This window comes from Malus sylvestris, chromosome 14 (genome assembly GCF_916048215.2).
Source record: "Malus sylvestris chromosome 14, drMalSylv7.2, whole genome shotgun sequence".
NCBI classification, from domain to species: Eukaryota; Viridiplantae; Streptophyta; class Magnoliopsida; order Rosales; family Rosaceae; genus Malus; species Malus sylvestris.
In genome coordinates, this window is record NC_062273.1 from 22,096,490 (window position 1) to 22,118,931 (window position 22,442).

Genomic DNA, 22,442 nt, shown 5'->3' on the forward strand with positions numbered 1-22,442 from the left:
TTAAGTGCTTTGTGTCATTATTTTTGCAGTATTGTCCTCACTATTGTTATTGCATGATTTTGTTTCAATTTATTAAGCATTTTAAAGTTTATTTGAATGTTTAACTGATTTATTCAGACTCAAATGTCTATCAGACATTTGAATTGAGCTGTTTTAGCCGACATCTAAAAGATGATAAAGCCATAAAGTGACGTTGAGGACAAGACTACATGACTTGTTTGCCATCATTTGTTAATGAGTGTTGATTTCTTATGTGATGATGATTAAGATTTAATGATGAGAAACTTATTGTAGTTGTACCCTATATCATTTGACATACTTGTGCGGCAGAGTATCTTACTACATATTAGCATTATACTACTTTGAAAACTATATATTTGTTTTATAACGAGGAGTTATACGTTTTTTTAAAAGGTTTTCAAAATTTTATTTTCTAGGCCCACTCATTTTTGTTTTTCTCCCCTCCAGGATTTAGGGGCAGAGCTCTAGTGACAACGAGGACTTCTGGCAAAAGCTGACATGTAAGAGGTTGCTCATGATGGTATAGTCATTATTCTGCTTTAATACTTCTTTGTATTAGGGTCTATTACTACGGTCTAGTGGTATTCCTCTTCAATTATAAGTAAGATGTCTTAAGCTTGATTCTCGCCCAAGGTGAATTTGAACCACATTATTACTAGCCTATTGTAAAGCTTAGCGCACTCCCCCACTCCCTTGGTAGATAATATCTTGCTTCGTACTTATGCTCTGACATCATTTGTGTAGTAAGAGTTCTACCCCGCTCACCTGCGCACTCTAAAATAAGTTATTTAAGTTTAAAATTAGTTGTAATTTCCACATCACCGTCACTTTGTGCCTGCACCACCTTCTAGGTATCGGCCAACTTAGCTCGATTTATTGTCTATGTGGACATTCTGAGTCCGGGGGTGTTACTAACTATAAGGCATTTCGCCTTAATAATAATATATATATATATATATATATATATATTATTTTTTAATTATTATTTTTCCTTAAATTTACCATTATTAATGGGAGGGTGAAGGTTTGAAACTATGAAGGAAGGGAAAGTTTCGAACTTGGGACGTATAGATATAAACCTAACACCATATTTTCTAGAATATTGAATCACATGCGTGTCTGGTTCAATAATATAGATTAATCTATGGGGAAAAGGATCCTCGCCGGATCATTTTCTTGGGGATCCTAAAGATCCCATAAGCATGACCATTCATCGTACATCGTGCGGTCAGAAATCATTTCAAAATTTAAAATTTAAAGTTAAATATGAATAGTACATAACGAAAACTGACCATACGATATACGATGAATGATTATGATCACAAGATCTTTAGAATATCTAAGAGAAGGATCCAGCGATGATCCTTTTCCAATCTCTTGCCACACATCTACGTTGTGAGTCCGTGAGAATTGGCTTTTTCATTATTTCCTTTTTTTTTTTTTATTACTTATTTAAGTATTATTATTTTTATTGAAATAATTCTCAAACCGAATGAATGCATTTTTTGTTCTTTTTAATTAATGGAAAAGGGGTGTTTGGGTATTACTCTTAAACGGGATCAAGATATCACTTTTGCCCGGGACAGAGATTGAGATTCCTTCGTTTGTTGCTTTAGACCATACACACTTGTGCACGTGGGCCTCCGATCACTTTCTTCTCCAATTTCTACTCCTACGCCCTCCCCCACTTCAACCTGTCCCCCAGCACGTGACTTGCCATCCTTCTCAACCATTAAAAGAGCTCAACAATTCATTAGAATCCGCTCGTTATTCACATGAATAAGACTTTTGTTTACAAGTTGTTAGGAAGGTCTCTACTCAATGCTTGACTAACATAAATTTATGTAAATCTATACTTTGTTTTGTATTTAAGAGTCATTGTGATGCAATCCGTGTGTGTGTGTGTGTGTGTCTCTATGTTTGATGCTGGCTAGATTCTATGTTTCCATCAACCTATATTTATCATAGTTATATTTAACCTTGTAATTAGGGTCATGATGGGGCACAATGGTGTATATATTGTAAATTTAGAGGGGAACCATTAAGGGTCAATGAGATCAGCCGACTCTACGAACTTCAGTGAACATCTATGGATAACTTAAATGCAGCTTCTTTGAAGGTTGGAGTTGCCCTTCACACATACACTTCAAATTCTTGATAAAACGTCTTAAAGAGGAGTTGTCATTCTTATTATTGTTAATTTTTTTTAATATTACTTGACCAAAAAGACGTCTTTTGGTCCTAGTCACTTTATTAAAACAAAAAGGCAGACCCACAAGCTGCAACACACCCAAACTCAATTCCAATTCCAATTCTCAAATCTCAATCCCACCAAACTCAAACTCTAACATCCAAACTCCTACCACCCCACTCCAGTGATCATTCTGACAATGGTCTAATTTAATCTTTCAAATTTCAAAGTAAGTTCTTCATAACTTATTCAAATTAAATTTCTAATTGTTTTAGTGAATTGGTTGAAAAATTGTTTCTTTTATGAATAATTAGATTTGATTATTGATGTGGATCATATATGATTTTTATTTAGATTAATGTTACTTAATGCAATGAACCATGTAATACATATATAAAACGTTTAAAAATAGATTTTCATATTGGTCCAATTACTTTTTAATTTAACTCCTCATTTTGTTTTCGGAAATCCATTTTACGCCTCGTTTATAAGAGCATCTTCAAAAGAGGTGTCAAAAGTCCACATCAAGACAAAACTAGTGTTTTTAAACCAAAATACAAATTTGTACGTGGCATGACATGGATTGGCAGCCGAAATACCAAACCTATGTGGCATGACGTGGATTAGCAGCAAAGAAACTTCAAATATTTTTTAATTAATTTTGAAATGCTTTTTATTAATTTGTTATTAGTTAAAAACATTGCCTTTTCGTTTTCTTTCATTACCAATGTAATGTTTAAATTTTTTTATACATGTTAGCTCATTTCCTTTCATTACCAATACAAAGAAAATAAATATGAATTTTTATTTTATGTTTAAAATTTGACATATCGGGTGGAGAGCAAAACTTTAAAAGATGTCAAACTGTCACATAGGCTGTCACATTTAAATTTTATGTTTAAAATGTATAAGGATTCACACCAGCTTTTTTTTTTTAAGCAAAACCTAAACTTTGGTTGGAAATATAATACTACTTTTTTTTTTTTAACCAATGGACGATGAAACGAATCTACATCCTTCCAATTACAAGTAAGGTAAATATTACCATCATTCCACTTAAGCAACCAACTTATTCATTTATATCCAATACATAAGGATATTCCATTCACTTTGAACAATAGTAGTGGAAAAGTAGAGCATTTCTTAATTTTGTTTATGCGTTTGTTTAGAAAACAAATTTATAAATAAACCTAGTTCTCTATGGCTTTGACACATGTACAAAATTGTATCACTAAAAAAAAATAATTAAATTAATGGAAAAGTGTTACCCTAAACCTTCTGTTGAAAACAACATAGGTCGCAGGAATTTATTGCACCAAGCAAAATGAATGAATATGTAGAAAGGCTCATGTTCTAGTTGGCCTATGTTAGCACATGGTGTGACAACAATTAGGTTTTACCTCTAAATCAAGCCAAATTGTATTATTCAACCCAAATCTAATTGTAGTCATCTCTGTTTTTGGATTTTTTTTTATAAAATTGAAAATCTTAAGATGCATCACATTTGTGTTTTTAGAAAATGGGGGGTTGGTTTATGAATTTTCTTTGATTTAGGGCTTTGGTTCCAAAACTAAAAATGAATGAGTATTGGTTCATGATCTTATTATATGTGAACGGTGTTCATTTTGGATAATTTCGTTAGAACTTTCGTCCCTTATTTGCCCTTTTAAATTTGATTTTGGATGGACGTTCTAACCTTGTTATTCAAAAGAATGATCGCCCCAAATTTTAACAACTTTAAGGACCAATACTCGTATAATTTTAGTCTAGGGATTAAAACTCCAGTTGAGCCAAAATTCATGAACCAATATTCTAAGTTTCTCTTGTTCTTGTGCTTCAACTATCAATACATAATAAATAAAACCCAAAATTATAAGAGAAGCGTTATTGACACTCCAAAAATTTCATTTTACATTCCTCACAAGTATATTTTTCTTTCTAAATATAGAAAGTTTAGAGTATAAAAAAAGAATTTTGGAGTGTCAATAACAATTCCTAATTATAAATGACTGAAATATAAATAATACAAAATTAAGTTGTAAAATGTCACAATCAATACCTAACATTATCAAAAGTTACTCTCATCCAATCCAATCCAAGAAGAAAAATGGCAATACAAGTACAAGATTTGGGTACTTTGACTCCATAGAGTAGGGATTCCATAATAAGCGTGTGTCGTAACCCAAATTTAGTGTCATCCTAATCTAAGGTTGGCGTTTAGCCTTCTTAACTAAGGAAATGATTACATGAAACGCAAGGCGGGAAGGCCAAGTCCATTAGGATTTTGAACCCATTTATTTTCTCTTAATTTAATGGGGTTTCTCCATTTTAATCCTTGATAAAGATTGAAATTCAATTAAAACCTTATGTTAGATTATATATTCATTATAGTCCTTTGACTAAATTTTCATGTCAACATAAATATTAAAATTTATATTTTCTTGTTTTTAAATATTTAATGCGTTTTTTTGGTCCTATAATGCCCCTATTAAATATTTGATTTTAATTTGCTCCATATTTTTTGGCATTGATTATTGTCTGACTTTCTAAAATGATAAACATAATTCAAAAAAATATTAGTGATACGTTACAAGAATTAACAAATACCTAATTCAAATTATTCATTATCACCATTCAAAGCATAGAGGAAATATAAATAGCCAAATCATATATTTTACATAATCGAATGCACTTAAACCATGTCCTAATGTGCTTAAATCATATAACATAGTCGAATGCACATAAATCATAGTACCAAGTCAAATGCACCTAAACCATGGTACTTATGGTACCGTTTGGTACGTGGGACGGGACGGGACGGAACGGGACGAGCCATTCCGTCCCACGTTTGGTGCGCCTAAAAACTGTGGAACGGGTTGTCCCATGGGACGAAATTTGGCTGATTTTTCGTTCCACCTCTTCCCCCTGGAACGACCTTTTCCACATCCGTGGAACACAAATTTATAACATTTTATGACAAAATTTCTCCTTATCTTTTTTCAATATTTACATCATCTTTTCCGTCCCGTTCCGTCCCATCTGCGTACCAAACGGTACCTATGGGTGCGTTTGGTACGCAGACGGAACGGAACGGAACGGGACGGGACGGGACGGAACGGGACGGGACGGGACGGAACGAAGGTGTAATTTTTGAAAAAGACATGGGGTATATTTGTCTTAAAATGGTAAAACATTGCGTTCCACAAACGTGGAACAAACCCGTTCCAGGGGGGGAGGTGGAACGCAAAAACACTCAAAATCTGTCCCGTGGAACAGCCCGTTCCATCCATTTTTGGCGCACCAAACGCGGGACGGAACGCCTCGTCTCGTTCCGTCCCGTCCCGTCCCACGTACCAAACGCACCCTATATGAATGCACCTAAACCATGGTACCGGGTGCGTTTGGTACGTGGGACGGGACGGGACGGAACGGGACGAGGCGTTCCGTCCCGCGTTTGGTGCGCCAAAAATGGGTGGAACGGGCTGTTCCACGGGACAGATTTTGAGTGTTTTTGCGTCCCAACTCCCCCCCTGGAACGGGTTTGTTCCACGTCTGTGGAACACAATGTTTTACCATTTTAAGACAAATATACCCCATGTCTTTTTCAAAAATTACACCTTCGTTCCGTCCCGTTCCGTCTGCATACCAAACGCACCCATATATGAATGCACCTAAACCATGGTACCTATATGAATGCACCTAAATCATGGTACCTATATTAATGCACCTAAATCATAGTACCTATATGAATGCACCTTAATCATTTAGGTACTATCAATTAGGTCTTATCCATTCGGTATGGTCGGTTAGGTACTATATAGTGTATGTCTGATTAATTTGGTACGGTCAATTAAGTTGTGATTTCACATTCTATTTTCTCAATTTGTATTTTTTTTTCATTTATCTCTGGATTCACCGTCAATTTGGCATCTAAAAGCCCATTTTTCTTCTTTCTTCCGAATACAACGAGATTTTTGGTTTGTAAGTTTTATGGCTTTTTTTGTTTGATCATGGTTTCTGAGTTTTCTAGGTTCTTTGATTGGAATAACACATGGAGATTTATGTTATAACAAACATCTTAATTATGGATCTAGTTAATTAAGCATTCTTGAAAAATTAATTATATATTTGTTTCTCTAATTGGTTTTAAGAGAGTAATAAGGGTAAATAGGGAAACTAAAAACGCAATAAATTTATTAAAAAATGATTAAATGTGACGTGGAATACTTTAATCTGACATGGAGGACTATTTTTAGTTTTTAATCTTACATATGGTATTATTGAAAAAGTAATCTTAGTTATGGATTAAAGTGAAGTTTTCTATAATTTAATCTTATCCTATACACCCAAATGTCTATCTTCTCGTACGAGGTTTATAACTCAAGTATTTTCAACATTATTTTTAAGCTATTGGAGTTAAAGCATCTCCAGTTGAGTTCCTAAATAAGGATAATCACGGTATAAAATTAGTATAAAACAAATATAAGGATAAAATGAATCTATAACAGATTAGAAGGTGAGTTCCTAAAATATAGGGACTTACCAAATACATAGTGTATGTCCTCACATACAGGGACTGTATAAGGACAACCTTAAGTGAAAAACAGGGCCTACGATCTTGATTGAAGCTTTTAATGTTTTTAAATATAATGCTTTTAATTAATTAAAATAAAGTTGACAGACAAAAAAATGTGCACCTCAAGTGGAAATAGGCCCGCAATGTTGTGGCTTTTAGTGGAAACCTTACTGAGTATGATGGTCAATTATTAGCGGATTGTTTGGGTGTGAAAAGGGTTCAATATCATGACCGCTATCTTGGTTTACCAGTCTTTGTGGGCAAAGCAAAGAAGGCAACGTTTTCTTATCTAAAAGATCGATTGTGGAAGAAATTTAATGGCTGGAGAGGTAGTTTGTTGAGTAGTGCGGGGAAATTTTTTTTGATAAAAACGGTGGCCCAAGCTATGCCATTGTATACTATGCAAAAGTTTTTGCTTCCTATGACACTTTGTGAAGAGCTCAGTCAAATAGTTGCTTAGTTTTGGTGGGGGCGTGAATTGGGTAAGCATCGAATCCATTGGATGAAGTGGAGTAAAATGTGTAAGCCTAAAAGTGAGGGGGGTTTAGGTTTAAAGATCTATACGCTTTCAATCTGGATTTACTTGCTAAACAAGGATGGCGTTTAATCCAACACCCAGATTCTCTTATTGCCCGTATCTTTAAGGCCAAGTATTTCCCGAAGACTGATTTTCTACAAGCTCCGGTGAGAACAAACGTGTCATATTGTTGGAGAAGTTTGGCAGAGGCACGTGGTGTGGTCATTCGGAGAGGTGCTCGATGGAGAGTTGGGGATGGTACAAAAATAAAAATTTGGGGGGATAGCTGGATGCTTAGAGAGAATTTCTTTAAAGTATTAAGATCTATTCTTCTAGGTGTGGCTCATGATATTACAGTGGATAGTTTGCTTATGGATGATGGGTGTGCCCGTTGGAATGGGATTTAATTACAAGTATTTTTTATGAGGAGGAGGCTCAACTGATTCAGAGTATTCCTTTGAGTTATTTCAAGCCACCAGATCGTTTGATTTGGGTTGCAGAGAAAGATGGTCTATTCTGGATAAAGAGCGCATATTTGGTAGCTAGGACATAAGGAAATGTTGGAGGGGATGAGACTATGAGTTCTGCAATGCATGAGGAGTTGAAACACATGTGAAAGGCTGTGTGGAGAGCTTGTGTACCTGAAAAGGTGAAGATTTGTGTTTGGAGGGGCTGTTTAAATGCTTTACCAACACGGACAAATTTGTTGAGACGTAAAGTAATCGCAGATGCTGCATGCTCGTTCTGTCAGGGAGACTCAGAACTACCTTAGATCAGTGTCTCTTTGGTTGGCTATCCCTCTTTCTTTGCGAACAGACTGACAGATCCATGGTGGCTTTCGTATGTGGTTGGTGGAGATGGTTGGGTTACTTGCACGTCAAAGTTTTGATCTAGCGCTGATTATATTATGGAGTATCTGGAAGGAACACAATTCATTTTTATGGAATGGAAGAGCTTTGAATCAGATGGAGATGGTTTGTAAATCAAAAGCATGGCTGCAGGAATTTAGAAAATGGCACGCTTCGAAGAAGGGCAGCAGTCAACCAACCACTCATATATGAGAGGACCTGCTGTGGGATGGTTTAAATGTAATTTTGATGGGGCTTGGGATGAATTGGATCAAAGAGGGGGTGTTGGCGTTATGGTGCGAGATGAGAAATGGAACTTTGTTGCAGCCATTGCGTTGTAATTCAGAGGTGTTAGCTTGGCAATTCTCGATGAGATTATGGCTGCTCGGGCAGTAATTCTATTTGCATAGAACCTAGAAGTGCCGCAATTAGAAGTGCAGGGAGATGCAATGATGGTTATGAATGCATTGAAGAATGACAAGGAAGCACTATGCAATGGCATATTTGGTAATGTCTTGTTTGATGCCAAGCAAATGTTGCAGTCATTTCAGAATTGGAAGGTTATGTTTGGTAGATGTGAGACAAACAAGATTGCACATCGGCTAGCGAGATTGGGATTGACTTTGGGTTCTCAAATTTCATGGTTTGAGGATCCTCCTGATGTAATTTCTGATTTGCTTGTTGAAGATGGTATTCCTAGTTAATTTAGTGGTGTGGGACACTCTTTTTCCTTTGAACCGGGTTGAAAGCCCCGACAAGGTTTTTATCGAGGCCTTTTATTTGCACCCTATATTAGTGGCTGTATGCTTTTTTTGCTCTTTAATGGAATATTGTACTTCTTTTCAAAAAAAAAAAAACTTTTAATTAATTAAAAAAGGGTTAACATAAACAAAAAAAATAAACACCTAATCAAATTATCACGTAAAATCATAAAAACTTCAAATTTATGATTCTACTATAAGGACTCTCCCATTTGAGACAATATTTCTTTGGGGACACAGAGATTCCCTGTAAGTCCTTAAATGAATGCTCAAACGTGATGGTGGGAGTCCCTAAATAAGGACTTCATTTGGAGATGCTCTTTGTATAGTTGTCAGCGTGGGTAGGTTGATGAGTAGGAGTAGACTAGATCAAGAGTTGGAAACCCTCAAATGTAACAGGAAAAAGAACATTTATTTATCAATTTGATGTCGCTTGTATAATCATTTTATTTGGGTGATTAAGGGGTATAGTCAAATTAGGATTTGATGAGATTTTAATGGAATTTAGGATCAGGGTTTGATTCTCACTAAAGGCGAATGTGAACCACATTATTGGTAGCCCATTGTGAGGCTAAGTTCACCCTCCCTCCACTTAGTATTGATAATAACGTTTGTTCAAAAAAAAAAAATTCAATGTGTAATCAATTAGGATTTTGAGAGAGGATTTTCAAAAAGTTTGAAATCATGGTATAGTCAAATTACGATTTAAGAGGATTTTAAATAATACATCTAAATTCATAAGTAGTCAATTACGTTTTTAAATAAGTTCACCCAAATATAGGTATAGTGAGAATACCAAAGATTTATTAAGATTTTAATAGATTTGAGGGTAAGTGGTATAAATATCAAACGCACAATCCTCCACGTCTGATTTCTTTTCACATTCATTGCAGAAGTGGAATAGAGAAAACCTAGAAATTTCTCATTAATTCCTTGAGTTGATTCTCTATTTGATAGCAAGAAAAACCATATATTTATGCAATGAAAAGAGAAAACCTAGTAATTTCTCATTAATTCCTTGAGTTGCATACTAAAATATATATTATAAGGTAAATCATTCATAGTATATTGTGAATTTCCAAATACACGTCAACTCTTTTTTTTATTTTTTATTTTTTAAGAAAAAAATATTCCACATTTTGCTTTGCATGTCAATTTCTACATTTTTACCGTAGTAAAAAAAAAAAAAAGTTTTTCGTAAACTAGTAAAAAAATAATTTAGGAATATAAAAAAGGAAAAATAAAAGGAAAAAGAAAAAGTAACCATGGTTTATGACAGGACCCCTCCTCCTAACCTCCCACATCCATCCAAGCCTGCCCGTTAGTAGCACGACAACGCCACTTCCCAATAAAAACACAACTTTTCCCACTCCCTAACGCCGTTACCTGCTCCTAGCTCCAATCCCCAATAATTCCCCGACACCTGGAAGCCATACCAGACGCCGTTACTTCCCCGTGCCCTCGAGCGAACGAATCAGGAAACGACACCTGGGAACGGAGAAACGCCGGCATCGTTTCGTACTGTCCCCCGGCCGCCTTTTATTAATTGAAACACGTAAGCGAGCGGTCGCTGGCATGGGCCATGGGGCTTGCGTCGACCGGGTGTAGCCGGTTGGTAAGGGCAAGGTCACCGGAGACTACGGGTCATCACCCGTACTTGGTTAGAATTTGACTGCGGTTGAAAATCATTGCACGCTGTTTTGACCACTCAGGGTTGGGCCTTTCCATTTTTCAGACACTCAGCGACTCACAGAGGAGAGAGAAAGTAGAGAGAGAGAGAAGAGGAGAGAGAAAGCTTGCAGCTGCTTCTTGCATGCACAAAGAGAGACAGAGAGCGGGAGTGAGTTGGAGAGAGAGAGAGAGAGAGAGAGTGGAGAGAGAGACGGACATTGACGGTCGAATCGAGAGTATTGGTTGAGAATTGACGGAGCTCTGCGTCGACGGCTGAAACGAAGGGGTTTTCGTCGAGCTGTGGACGGACGACGAGAGAGACAGGGTTGGAGTGGTGGAAATTTGAGCCCTTTGTATCTGGTTTGAGCTTTTGGGTTAGGGTTTCGATTGAGGTCTGAGAGAGAGAGAGAGAGAGAGAGAGAGAGAGAGAGAGAGAGAGAGGCAGAGACGTGGATGTTTGTGGTGGATTGAGGACTTTGGGTTTTAGGCGTTTAGATCTTAGGGTGGGTGTGAAAGTTGAGAAATTGCAGCGGCGGAGAGTTTCAGATGAGAGATCTGTGCTGAGCTCTTTGAAGAAATGACGTCATCGGAGGTTTCGATAAGGGACAATTGCGGCAATCAGAGGGGGGAGAGCTTCTCGTCCGGCTTTAGCGACCACAACGACGCGAGGAACGCCGGTGAGGGGCATAACGGTCATTCTACTGTTTCCGGCGCCGGTAGAGGTAATTCCGGCGAATATGGTTTCATTTCCGCCGACAGATTGTGGTCTATTCAATATTCCATGTGCAGCGGTTTCTGATTGTTTTTTTATGGGTTATGTGTAGATGCTGAGACGGCGCTTTACACGGAGCTTTGGCACTCCTGCGCAGGGCCGCTCGTGACTGTGCCGCGTGAACGGGAACGTGTCTTTTACTTCCCTCAAGGACACATCGAGCAGGTCGGCTTTCAATTTCTCTATCTCACCAACCATGTTTCGGTATAAGTCAATAGTTTCAAATGCTTTCATTTTCTACCATTTTTCGTTTTGGGATCAAAAGATGTACATTTTTCATGGATTTTTTAGTGTTTTATTTGTTTATTTGTTGGTTTTTTTTAGCTGATGCATATGCGGTTTTGTGTTTCTGGGTTTTCGTCTGTTGTCACTAATTGTCAATTGGGTTTTCTGGGTTTGAAAAAATAGGTGGAGGCGTCGACTAATCAGGTGGCTGATCAGCAGATGCCAGTGTATAATCTTCCATCGAAGATTCTCTGCCGGGTTATCAATGTATCATTGAAGGTAGTGTGGTGGTTGATCTTATGAAGAAAACTAAGAACTCTGGATTTAATTGTTCAGCTGCGTCTTTTGTACTCAAGTTATTTAGCTTTGCGAGTGAATTATATGTTTCTTTCTACTGAATTATAGGCTGAACCAGACACTGATGAAGTATTTGCACAAGTCACTTTACTTCCCGAATCAAATGTAAGTTGTCGGTTTGAGGATTCTGAGTTATTGTGGGCTGGTAAAACTGATCATGGGTTGAGATTCTGATGTTCTTTTAAATTTTAGCAAGATGAGAATGCAGTAGAGAAGGAGCCTCCCCCTCCTCCACCACCACGGTTTCAAGTACATTCATTTTGCAAGACCTTAACTGCTTCCGATACAAGCACCCATGGTGGATTTTCAGTGTTAAGGCGGCATGCAGATGAATGCCTTCCACCACTGGTTGGTTTTTTTCGGCTTTTAGTTTGTTGTATTCTTTCTTTCTTCATTTCTGAATTTGATTCATTGTGGCTGTTTCTGGCTTGTGCTTTTGAAGGACATGTCTCGCCAACCTCCAACACAGGAGTTGGTTGCCAAAGACTTGCATGGAAATGAATGGCGCTTTCGCCATATCTTCCGAGGTAACTTCCTATTTGTTTGATGCTTATCTTCCTTGCATTCCTGTGTATTTTTGGTGTTACCCAACCACACTATTAGGACCATTGTTTCTGATGTGAAAGAAAAATTTACAAGTCACTTTTGGCAGTAAAATTGTTACATAATAAATATACTGTTGGGAATCACAGGTCAACCACGGAGGCATTTGCTGCAAAGTGGTTGGAGTGTTTTCGTTAGCTCCAAGAGGCTTGTTGCAGGCGATGCATTTATATTTTTAAGGTTAGTGGATTTCTCACAAATTGTGATTCCATGAACTTGCTGTTGTTATTTATTTTTGTTCTGATATGGGACCACCATGAAACTTCCTAGGGGTGAGAATGGGGAGCTCCGTGTTGGTGTTAGACGTGCTATGAGACAGCAAGGTAGTGTTCCATCTTCTGTGATATCCAGTCACAGTATGCATCTTGGTGTCCTCGCAACCGCATGGCATGCCATCATGACAGGAACCATGTTCACTGTATACTACAAGCCAAGGTGTTGTTTATTTTGTCTATATGTATTTCTCAGCAATTAGTTTAAGAGGTTTCAAATTACTATTTCAAGTGTACTGTAATAAATGTGTTTTATTTTGTTTATAGTATTTGATCTTTATGATTTGTTTGATTTTGTTTTTGAAGTAGTTTCAAAATGTTTGTTTACAGGACAAGCCCCGCTGAGTTCATTGTTCCATTTGAGCAATACATGGAGTCTGTTAAAAACAACTATTCTATAGGCATGAGGTTTAAGATGAGATTTGAAGGTGAAGAAGCTCCAGAGCAGAGGTATGTTTGGTTGATGCTGAATTCTTCCTCTCTGTTTATATTAATTACCTGAAAATGTGTTATGAGTTTATCTTGTCATAGGTTTACTGGCACCATAATTGGAATGGAAGATGCTGACACCAAAAGGTGGCGAGATTCCAAATGGAGATGCCTTAAGGTAGGCAAAATTCCTTAGGGCTGCACTTCTGTAGTTTTATTTGGGTAAGCTAAAACGAACATTCTTATGTTTCTTAAAGGTGAGATGGGATGAGACTTCTACTATTCCCCGTCCTGAGAGAGTTTCGCCTTGGAAAATAGAGCCCGCTCTTGCTCCTCCTGCACTGAATCCACTTCCAATGCCCAGGACGAAAAGACCTCGTACAAATATGGTGCCATCATCCCCAGATTCCTCAGTCCTTACTAGGGAAGGTATACCCATATTGACATTGTAATATTTTTAGATACCATAAATTTTTTTATGCAGAACATTTTTACTTTTCTTGCCCTTCGAAAAAGAAATAATATTTTCCTCTGTTGTTACTTTAGTTGGTTTGTCAAAAGTAAATGTAGACCCTGCGATGCCTGGTGGGTTTTCAAGAGTCTTGCAAGGTCAAGAATTGCCGACCTTGAGAGCCAGTTTTGCGGAGAGCGAGTCTGATACTGCTGAGAAATCTGTTGCATGGCCACCGTCGATGGATGAAGAGAAGATTGATGGGGTATGTGCTTCAAGAAAATATGGTTCAGAGAACTGGATGTCCTCAGGGAGGCATGAACCAACTTACACAGATTTGCTGTCAGGCTTCGGGAATAATGTTGATTCCTCAAATGGTATCTGTCCACCTTTTGTCGATCAAGGTGTAGTATCTTCTAATTCAATGAGGAAGCATTCACTGGATAAGGAAGGGAAGTATAACTTGCATTCGTGGTCCATGTTACCATCATCTCTGTCACTTAGCTTGGACTCTAATCAGAAAGGACGTCTTGGAAATATGTCATACCAAGCACAAGGGAATTCTAGATATGGTGGGTTTGGTGAATCTTCTGTTATGAATGGGCAGAGAGTTGAGCACCCACATGGAAATTGGATGATGCCTCCACCTCCATCACCTTTTGAGAATCTGGCGAATGCAAGGGAAATCATGCCGAGACCACAGATGTTACTAGACAAACATGAAGCTGTGAAGCCTAAAGATGGAAACTACAAGCTCTTTGGTATTCCCCTGATAACACCAGATCCTGCATTGTCACACAAAAATGCGATGAATGAGTCACCTCGTAATAACCAAGCTCATACTTTTGAGTCTGACCTGAAGTCTGAAAAATCAAGGGGCTCAAAATCAACAGATAATCCGGTGGCTGTTAGCGAGCCAGCTTTGCAAACTTCTCAGCAACATACCAGAGATGCTCAGGGTAAATCACAGGGTGGTTCAACTAGGAGTTGTACCAAGGTATCTATCTTTTTCCCAACTATTTTCTTAGGCTTTATTTGGAACTCTGTTGACAATACGAAGGCCTATTGAAAACTGAACTTAATAAATTGCTGTTGGTTCCAGGTTCACAAGCAGGGTATTGCACTAGGTAGGTCTGTTGATCTTACCAAGTTCAACAACTACGAGGAGCTGATAGCTGAATTGGACATGTTGTTTGAGTTTGGTGGTGAGCTGAGGTCCCCGAAAAAGAATTGGATGATCGTGTATACTGATGATGAAGGTGATATGATGCTTGTTGGAGATGATCCCTGGCAGTAAGTTTTTATCTTTCATCAATCTGCAAGATTACTCATTTGTTGCCTTTTAAGATGAGTATGGTTAGTTATTTTATATGAATCTTTTGTGACTCGGAGGTTTTACTAAGTAGCGATGTTATATGATGGGTTCAGGGAATTTTGTAGCATAGTTCGGAAGATTTTCATCTACACCAGAGAGGAAGTCCAAAAGATGAACCCCGGGACTTTGAATGCACATGGGGAGGATAATCTGTCATTGGGTGCGGAGGGTGTGGATGCAAGAGTGGGGAAGTCTCAACCACTTCCATATGCATAGAAGTGTCAAGCCTGGTTCTCGAGATTTGTAGGTATATGGCTAGGTATATAATTATCCTTGAATTATATTTTCTTTGTGTTGTACATTTTATGCCCCTTTTCGGCCATTTCCATCACCTGTCATTACTGAAATGTGTAGAGTTTTGGGGGCGAGATGATAGTGATGGTGCTTTTGTGAGGGTCCTACTAAGCCATTCAAATATATCAAGTAGCGGAGTTGGACCGTTTCTCTATTGGACTTTGAAATTCAGCTGACAAGTCCACCCCCCCCCCCCCCCCCCCCCCCCCCCCCCCGGGATAGGTGGCGATTCTGATTGATCTAGTTTTGTTGGACATGTTCTGGAGTTAGTTAATTTGGAAGTGATCTGGTTATAATATAGAGATATATAAATATGTATACCCTTTCGGTCCGAGCAAGGTGACGTGGGCCTAGCTTCTTGTCAAACAATTCCACTTTGTACATAGGCTAGTTCAACCTCATTTTCCCGACCTTGTGATGTAAGTTAGTGCACAGATTATCTAATGTTTATGATGTTTATGGTTAAGGAAACCCATTGCTCTCGGTCTTTCTGTTGTTTTTTGGGTCGTAAATCGAACATGTCTGTACGGCATTGTCAAAAGTAGAAATCCTGTGGAATTCGTTGTCTTTGTCAAGATTTGGCTATTTTTTGCAAGCAGCACAAATTCGTAGTTTTCAAATACCCAGTGGATCCGTGGCTGAATTGAGTTATGCACTTTCTTCCCCCGGACTTTTGTTCTTCCTAGCCTTTGCTTGAATAATTCAAAGGAGAATCGAGGGATAGAGCGAGTAGAGGAGTGTCGAAGGAGAAAATGGGAGTGAAAACCGCTACCCTGTTGAATCTCCGAGCGCTATGAGAGGGTATTTTCGCCCCTAGTTCACAGCTTTGACTCCACATGTAGCGTACTTGACTTGTTTAGTCCTAGATAATGTCAGCGATAACGACGATTTCTACTATGGTACGGAGTTTTGAGACGCTTATCTGTAAAGACATGTAATGTGAAGGAATTTCGTGCTGCAAAGCAACCTCTTTATGACAAATGACAATGCCATTCGAGAATCAAAACCAAGCAAGCTTTCATTGAATGTGTCAATTTTTTGTAATTAATGGGTGTGTTTATTTGACCCTTTTGATAGTGCTGCTTAAGAGAGAGAGAGAGAGAGAGAGAGAGAGAGAGAGAGAGTTTCTTTCTTTCTAGCCACCCAACTTTTATCTTGTGGCCAATTTTTACACCTCAAATTTGATCACACAACACATTATTGTCACTTGTCACCCACAACATTGCCCTAATTTCCCCACTTCTCCCATTTTGTTAAAGTTTGACTGTGATGCTAAAAAACAAACTGTCTCGGCATCAGAGGTGCTTTCGGAAGGATAGTAAAGGTCGTACCCAGTGCACAAGGCTCCTGCTTTACGCAGGGTCTGGGAGAGGTGAATGTCGGCTAGCCTTACCCCCATTTATAGAGAGGCTGCTCCCAAGTCTCTAACCCGAGACTTACCCCCATTTCGGAAGGATAGTATCGGATAAAATGTTTCCAATTTCCATTCCAAAGTTCGAAATTGAATTGGATCGGATCACAATCATCAAATTCTGAATTTTAGGCATATTGGAAATTTAGTTTTCTTTATCGGAATAGGTTTGTAACACTACGGAAAATTTGAATCGGAAATTCAGAATTCTCTTAATCTCTAAATGCATTCAGATTCCCGTTTAAATTTTTTTGAAAAATCATCAGATTCATAATTTATAGGTTCGGATACAAGAATTTTGAGTCGGAAATACCATTCCAAATTGCAATTCTAGTTGGTTGTAAGCAAAAATGAACTAGTCTCGTGTACGAAACCTGTATTAAAATAAGGTAAGAAAAGGATAAGAGGCAGAGACATACGGGTAAGGACACGGATACGACCGGAAATACTAATCCTACATACTGTACTTGGAATATTCAGAACGATACATGACCAAGGAAAAAGCAAACATCTCCCACCTCACAAACCTCTTCCCTATTATTTGTTGGGTTGGGACCATTTTATGGGTCTCATTCTGTTTTCATGATCTCGTAGACTCATCGTCACATTACGTCACCATTGGGTTAGACAAATCCGAACCCGTGCATGTTCAACCCAACTTTAAACTCAAACAAGTGGGTTTTTTTTTTTTTTTTTTTTTTTTTTTTTTTTTTTTTTCAATTATAACCCGTCCCCAACCTAATTTCAACCCGTTCATTGATTGGGTTGAGTTGGGTTGATCATTTGCTCGTCCATCCCCCAACCCGACTAACCAAACCCAATCTAATCAAATTATAACCCATATCAATTAATGCTTATACTACACCCAATTAGGCCAAGTCCAAACACCAACGCGCTTTCTAATATTTTTTAATAAATTACCCTTTATAATTACTTAAGCTTTTAGGGAATAAGAGGTTTTGATTAGTCAGCTCATATTTGTAGTCTCTAAATCCTAAAGCTTTATAGTAGATGAATTTATGAAATTAAAGTTAGCTAGCTTTGATACTATTGGCTAATTTTTTTAGGACTTCTCAGAAACTAAGTTGTTACAAAATTAAATTTGAAAAAGTTGGGCAACCCGAACCCAACCCAAGTAAACCCTACCCTAATTAAACCCGAGCCCAAATGAACCTTAATGAAACCCAACCCGAACCTGAGCCCAAATTGTAAAAGTTGGGTTAGGATTGGGTTGACCTTCCAACTCGCCCAACCCGTCAAAGTTGCAACCCTACCACAAAGCCAGTTCCGAACTAGAAGAAGCCCATTTATTTAATTTTCATTAAGCCCAATTACTTATGTTCGTTTTGAAGCCCAATTATATTATGGATCATACATGATGCGGGTACGGGTACGGTTATTATTTCTTAGTGGTTCCGGGTACCGGAAACACACGTGCGCTGAGTGCTTCTGAGTTGAGTACATTTTATACCCTTTTGAGTTACGATCGGTTTTTAGAATGGGTATGAGATTTTGGAATCTTATCAATTTATGTCGTCTGGCGGTTTAACTGTGTAATTTTTCATCAAATTAGTGACCTGAAAAGCGTGGGTTCTATTTTTAGATTGACGTGGAAGTCACGCATCATGGACCAAAATTAGTTATCATGATACTTTTACTTTTCCTTAATCAATCCGTGTATCAAAACCACAACCAATCACGTAAATTAGTCCAACCGGTGCAAGTGTGGCTTACACGGCCTAAAAATAGGTCAAATATCTTCCACGCCATCAGCTTAACAGAAAAATCATATGATCAAATACTTAGAAAACATGTATAAATGATAATATTTCTAAATTTATGCCAATGTGAAACTTGAAAACTTCTGGCCCATTTTAAATCACACAAAACATTAAAGATGTAAAATGTATTTTTCATCGTCAAACACTAATTTTTAACAAAAAAATAGACATTCATCTAATAAAAGCGCTCATGAGTAATGGTGTTTTCTTAAAAAAAAAAAAAATCAATCCTAAAAAAGCTTGTAGAAAACCATTCACCACAATAGTAGGATAATAGCACAATTATTGTAAAGGGCACAACATTTATGGGGTAATTCGAGCACAAAATTATTTAAAAACTGGAAAGAAATAGCTGAAAATTTAAGAAACAATCAGTAAATCCAGGTCTGACTGAGCTGAATTTTCTGATGGTACAAAGCAAAACCGACAGCTACAAAGTTTTAAGTTCCTTCAAAAGCTGCTAATTAAACACTTGATTGAACGAAACAATTGAGCTCTGGCAAAACATATACAAATTGCATGTCTCCTTCCAGTCTTTGGTTAAATCAAACTTCAAGTTGTTGTTTTGCTGCAATCTACATCATGCCATGGAACCCGATCGAATCCAGAAGTACCGCCTTTATCTGATCCGGGTGGACGTCTTGGCCTTCCTTGCATTGCTGAAAGATATCGAGAAGTTATGTTGTTAAACAGTCGATATTAACTATTGACTACGTTTCAAGATTTCTGATAACGTAACATGTTAGATTGTCTGGTGGGAGAGCATTACCCTCCTTACCACTGTTAGGCGACTATAATACTAGCGGGATGCTTTATGTATAAAGAACTGATGAGTGTAACGAATGATACCTCGGCACGGAAGACATCCATAGCAAAACCATTGAAACAGCTGATGACGGCTTGCTGGATGTCTAACCCAAGGTTATCCAAAGTTCTCATGGTTGAGAGCAAGAGACCTGGCCTTCGGCCGCAGAACATGTGGATGTTAACTGCTCGTCCTTCTCGCAGCCTAACTTCAACCTGCATATAATCATCAACATCAGAACAGAGTTGATCTAAACCTGATCTAAAGTGAACAGAATTACTCGTTTCCCTTCGCGTTTTTAGCAAAAAGTAAAATTACTAGAAAAGTTTCGGGATGTTAAGAGTAAAGTCTAATTTATACTATTGGATTGAGGAAGTGCAAAAAGAAATTTCCAAGCATAGAGGATGTTACCCTTGCAGCTTGGCCATTTGGGCTAGGTAATGAGCTGGGGCAAAGTTCTTCCTTGATACGATTTGGCAGAGTAGCCGGAGTGGGTGTCAAAGGGTGGAAAGTATTTCCGGTAGGTGTCAATGCAGATCCAGGAGGGATTGACTCCAGTTCATTGTGGAGGTTGTTGATCCTCTGCAGAAGTTCCTTCAAGTACTCAATTGCATCCCCAAGGATTGAGGCCCTGTCCATCTGATATCACATGCCGGAATGTCATTCAAATCATACAATATTCATGAAACACAAGAAAACAAAGCTTCGAAAGCGTTTTAGTAGATCCTCCAAGTAGCGACTTACTAACTAATCTTTCATCTAAAATGGCTTAATGTTTGAACGTGAGAGAAAGTAATGCCATCTTAAATTGAAATCAAGTAATTTGGAGCGTTTTAAATGATGCTACTTGTACAACAAATGAAAAGGCTAAATACAATTTGCTAATGAATTTTTAGGACCTGATGAATCACCTAAAACATAACATCATTGCATATTCAAATTCACGAGAAAATTGTGTAAACGATGTGAAGTAATTCTTACTTTGCTAATCTTCGGAACAACGGATCTCAGCATGTACAGCCTATCATTGAGCTTCTTCCGGCGGCGCCTCTCAGCCATCAGATTCTTGGCAGGCAACCCTTTCTTCTTCCCCTTATGACCCCCTCCTCCACCGGTAACAGTGCTATTTGCATTCGAGCTGTTCCCACCATTCTTGGCACCGTCATCAACCTTAGTGTTCTCAGTAAACTCATCCGAATCATAGTTCAAACCCGAACCATCGAAACTCAGATCATCGATATCATCGGCGCCGCTCATTTTCCTCTTCTTCTCATTCTGCACACCCATCTCCCTCTTCCTCTCATCCCCTTCATTCAAAACCAGGCCCCCTTGTGAGCCCAAAACACCCAAATTCCCTCCACCATCGCCTAAGTTTTTCCGAAGCGCTGCTCTTTTCTGGAAAAGAGTTGGCTGGACTCCCACAGAAGGGAAGGATTCAAGTGGTCTCAGTAACTTAGGCCTATTGGGAAACAAAGCATTTGCCGAACCATCATCCACACCTCGAAAACCCGAAAAATTTGAACTGTTTTCAAGAGCTTGAGGCATGCGGGTAGTCGAAAACTGTAAATTAGAACCCAAATTCTGAGCATTCACCTGGCTATTCGAGCTTAAATCATTGAATCCAGATAAAACCCCACCTCCCCTGTTCATCATACTCGAACCGCCACCCGAAGCTTGAGTGTCAAGAAACCCAATGTCACAGCCCAAATCGAAGCCGTGATCCAAAGGGTTGTTAGGAACAACATTAAGCAGCGAAGACAAGTTGGGATTTTGAGGCATGTAGTAATGAACCTGATTCGGGTCGAGATTGTTGAAAACCGACGACGACGGTGAGCAGGAGGAGGAAGAGTCCACCGGGTTGAGCAGCAAGCTTTCTGGGTCGGCAAAGCTCGGCGAGAAGCTGATGTCTCCGACATCTGAATGGCCCTGGATGCTGTTATTCGCCGCCATGTACCAGTCGTCTTCAACCTCCAGCATCGACTTGAAGGTAGACAGAGAAGAACCCATCTCGTCCTTGTTCTCGGTGTTGCCGGCGGTGGCGGTGGCGGAGGTTCTAGTCCAGGAAACAGAGTCTCTGTCCTCCCTGTCGTCCATCCAAACACCACCGTTCAGCCTTGGCAGCATTCTGAAACGGGTTTTCCTTTCTGGGTTTTTCTCGGGAAAGAGACAGAATCAGCAGAAACCGAAAGGGGTCGATTGAGACTGAAGGAAAAACCAAAAAGTGAGAGAGCTTTTAAGGGAGGAAGAAATGGAGGTTGCTGAAGGAAAAGGGCATAGCTTTATGGCGATTTCTTGACACGATAGCCTCTGGAGAACGTTACACTGTAATCGAATCTAATCTAATCTTATCACCATTTGGATTTATGTGATGATTATTACTGTGAGAGAAAAAAAAAATTGAAAGCTTTGGAGATAAGCTTTCATGGCGTTTCCTTCCTCGTTTCCGGTTCGGCTTTTTGGAGAACTGGGTTTTCTCTGCAATTCCGGGATTTGCAGGAGAAGCTCAACTGGTTTTGGAAGGTGGATTGTGTGAGGTTTGTAGGGGTTTATGTGAGTTCTAATCATGGCATTTGGTATTAGAGGAGTTTTATATGAACGTTAATTGCAAATTTACAGGTAATATTTCACACGTGTTAGGGAGAGCCTTCTTTCTCCCTCTAAAATTTGTTTTTAGTTCTTCAATGCAATTATTATTTTTTTTTTCAAAAATAAGGTTGAATATTTGTTTGGTGTTAGCACCTTTTTTTCACCTCACTCTTATGCGTTACATATGTCTCATATGTGTGTTAAGCTAGGTTATTAAAATATTGTACTGACGTTTGCGACTGCTAATATATGTTTCTTAACCATGTCTTGTTTTGACCATATTTGCACCATCCTTCCAAATTGTAAGTTTTTCTGGTGTTCCAACTAAATTTCTTATCTCTTAAGTAATCGTTATACTCTTATGCACCTAACTCTTATGCGTTACACACGCCTCACATGTGTGTTAAGCTAGGTCATTAGTACTTTGTACTTATGGTTATGGCTATTAACGTACTTTCCTTAACTTGATTAGACTATATAAGCACTTTCCCTTCAA

General features: G+C 38.4%; 2 protein-coding genes across 4 annotated transcripts; one reads left to right on the forward strand and one right to left on the reverse strand.

The window, feature by feature from the left end:
- Positions 1-10,611: 10,611 nt before the first annotated feature.
- On the forward strand, positions 10,612-15,834 carry LOC126599515 (auxin response factor 2B-like). 3 transcript variants are annotated; one of them, XM_050265905.1, is made up of 15 exons: positions 10,612-11,307; positions 11,410-11,522; positions 11,766-11,861; positions 11,988-12,044; positions 12,132-12,287; positions 12,382-12,466; positions 12,632-12,722; positions 12,813-12,977; positions 13,145-13,264; positions 13,346-13,421; positions 13,501-13,672; positions 13,790-14,691; positions 14,797-14,987; positions 15,123-15,328; positions 15,424-15,834. In XM_050265905.1, the coding sequence occupies exons 1-14, from the start codon at positions 11,163-11,165 to the stop codon at positions 15,283-15,285; spliced, it is 2,532 nt and encodes an 843-aa protein (XP_050121862.1). In that variant the 5' UTR covers positions 10,612-11,162; the 3' UTR covers positions 15,286-15,328; positions 15,424-15,834. The 3 variants fall into 3 exon arrangements, with proteins under 3 accessions (XP_050121862.1, XP_050121863.1, XP_050121861.1); XM_050265906.1 differs by having other exon boundaries at positions 15,123-15,316; XM_050265904.1 differs by having other exon boundaries at positions 15,123-15,834.
- Positions 15,835-18,837: 3,003 nt separating this feature from the next.
- On the reverse strand, positions 18,838-21,915 carry LOC126600984 (transcription factor ICE1-like). The gene is made up of 4 exons (XM_050267675.1): positions 20,342-21,915; positions 19,772-19,999; positions 19,405-19,575; positions 18,838-19,214 (listed from the first exon to the last, which is right to left on the reverse strand). The coding sequence occupies exons 1-4, from the start codon at positions 21,482-21,484 to the stop codon at positions 19,131-19,133; spliced, it is 1,626 nt and encodes a 541-aa protein (XP_050123632.1). The 5' UTR covers positions 21,485-21,915; the 3' UTR covers positions 18,838-19,130.
- Between the last annotated feature and the right edge of the window lie 527 nt (positions 21,916-22,442).

What these genes read in the sequence shown, in the direction of transcription:
- LOC126599515 (XM_050265904.1), top strand. Translation starts at nt 11,163, where the DNA reads ATGACGTCATCGGAGGTTTCGATAAGGGACAATTGCGGCAATCAGAGG. An exon ending in CTCAAGGACACATCGAGCAG is followed by an intron (nt 11,523 to 11,765) that starts GTCGGCTTTCAA and finishes TTGAAAAAATAG; the next exon opens with GTGGAGGCGTCGACTAATCA. An exon ending in ACTGTATACTACAAGCCAAG is followed by an intron (nt 12,978 to 13,144) that starts GTGTTGTTTATT and finishes GTTTGTTTACAG; the next exon opens with GACAAGCCCCGCTGAGTTCA.
- LOC126600984 (XM_050267675.1), bottom strand. Translation starts at nt 21,484, where the DNA reads ATGCTGCCAAGGCTGAACGGTGGTGTTTGGATGGACGACAGGGAGGAC. An exon ending in CAAATGGCCAAGCTGCAAGG is followed by an intron (nt 19,576 to 19,771) that starts GTAACATCCTCT and finishes GATTATATGCAG; the next exon opens with GTTGAAGTTAGGCTGCGAGA. An exon ending in TGGATGTCTTCCGTGCCGAG is followed by an intron (nt 19,215 to 19,404) that starts GTATCATTCGTT and finishes GATATCTTTCAG; the next exon opens with CAATGCAAGGAAGGCCAAGA.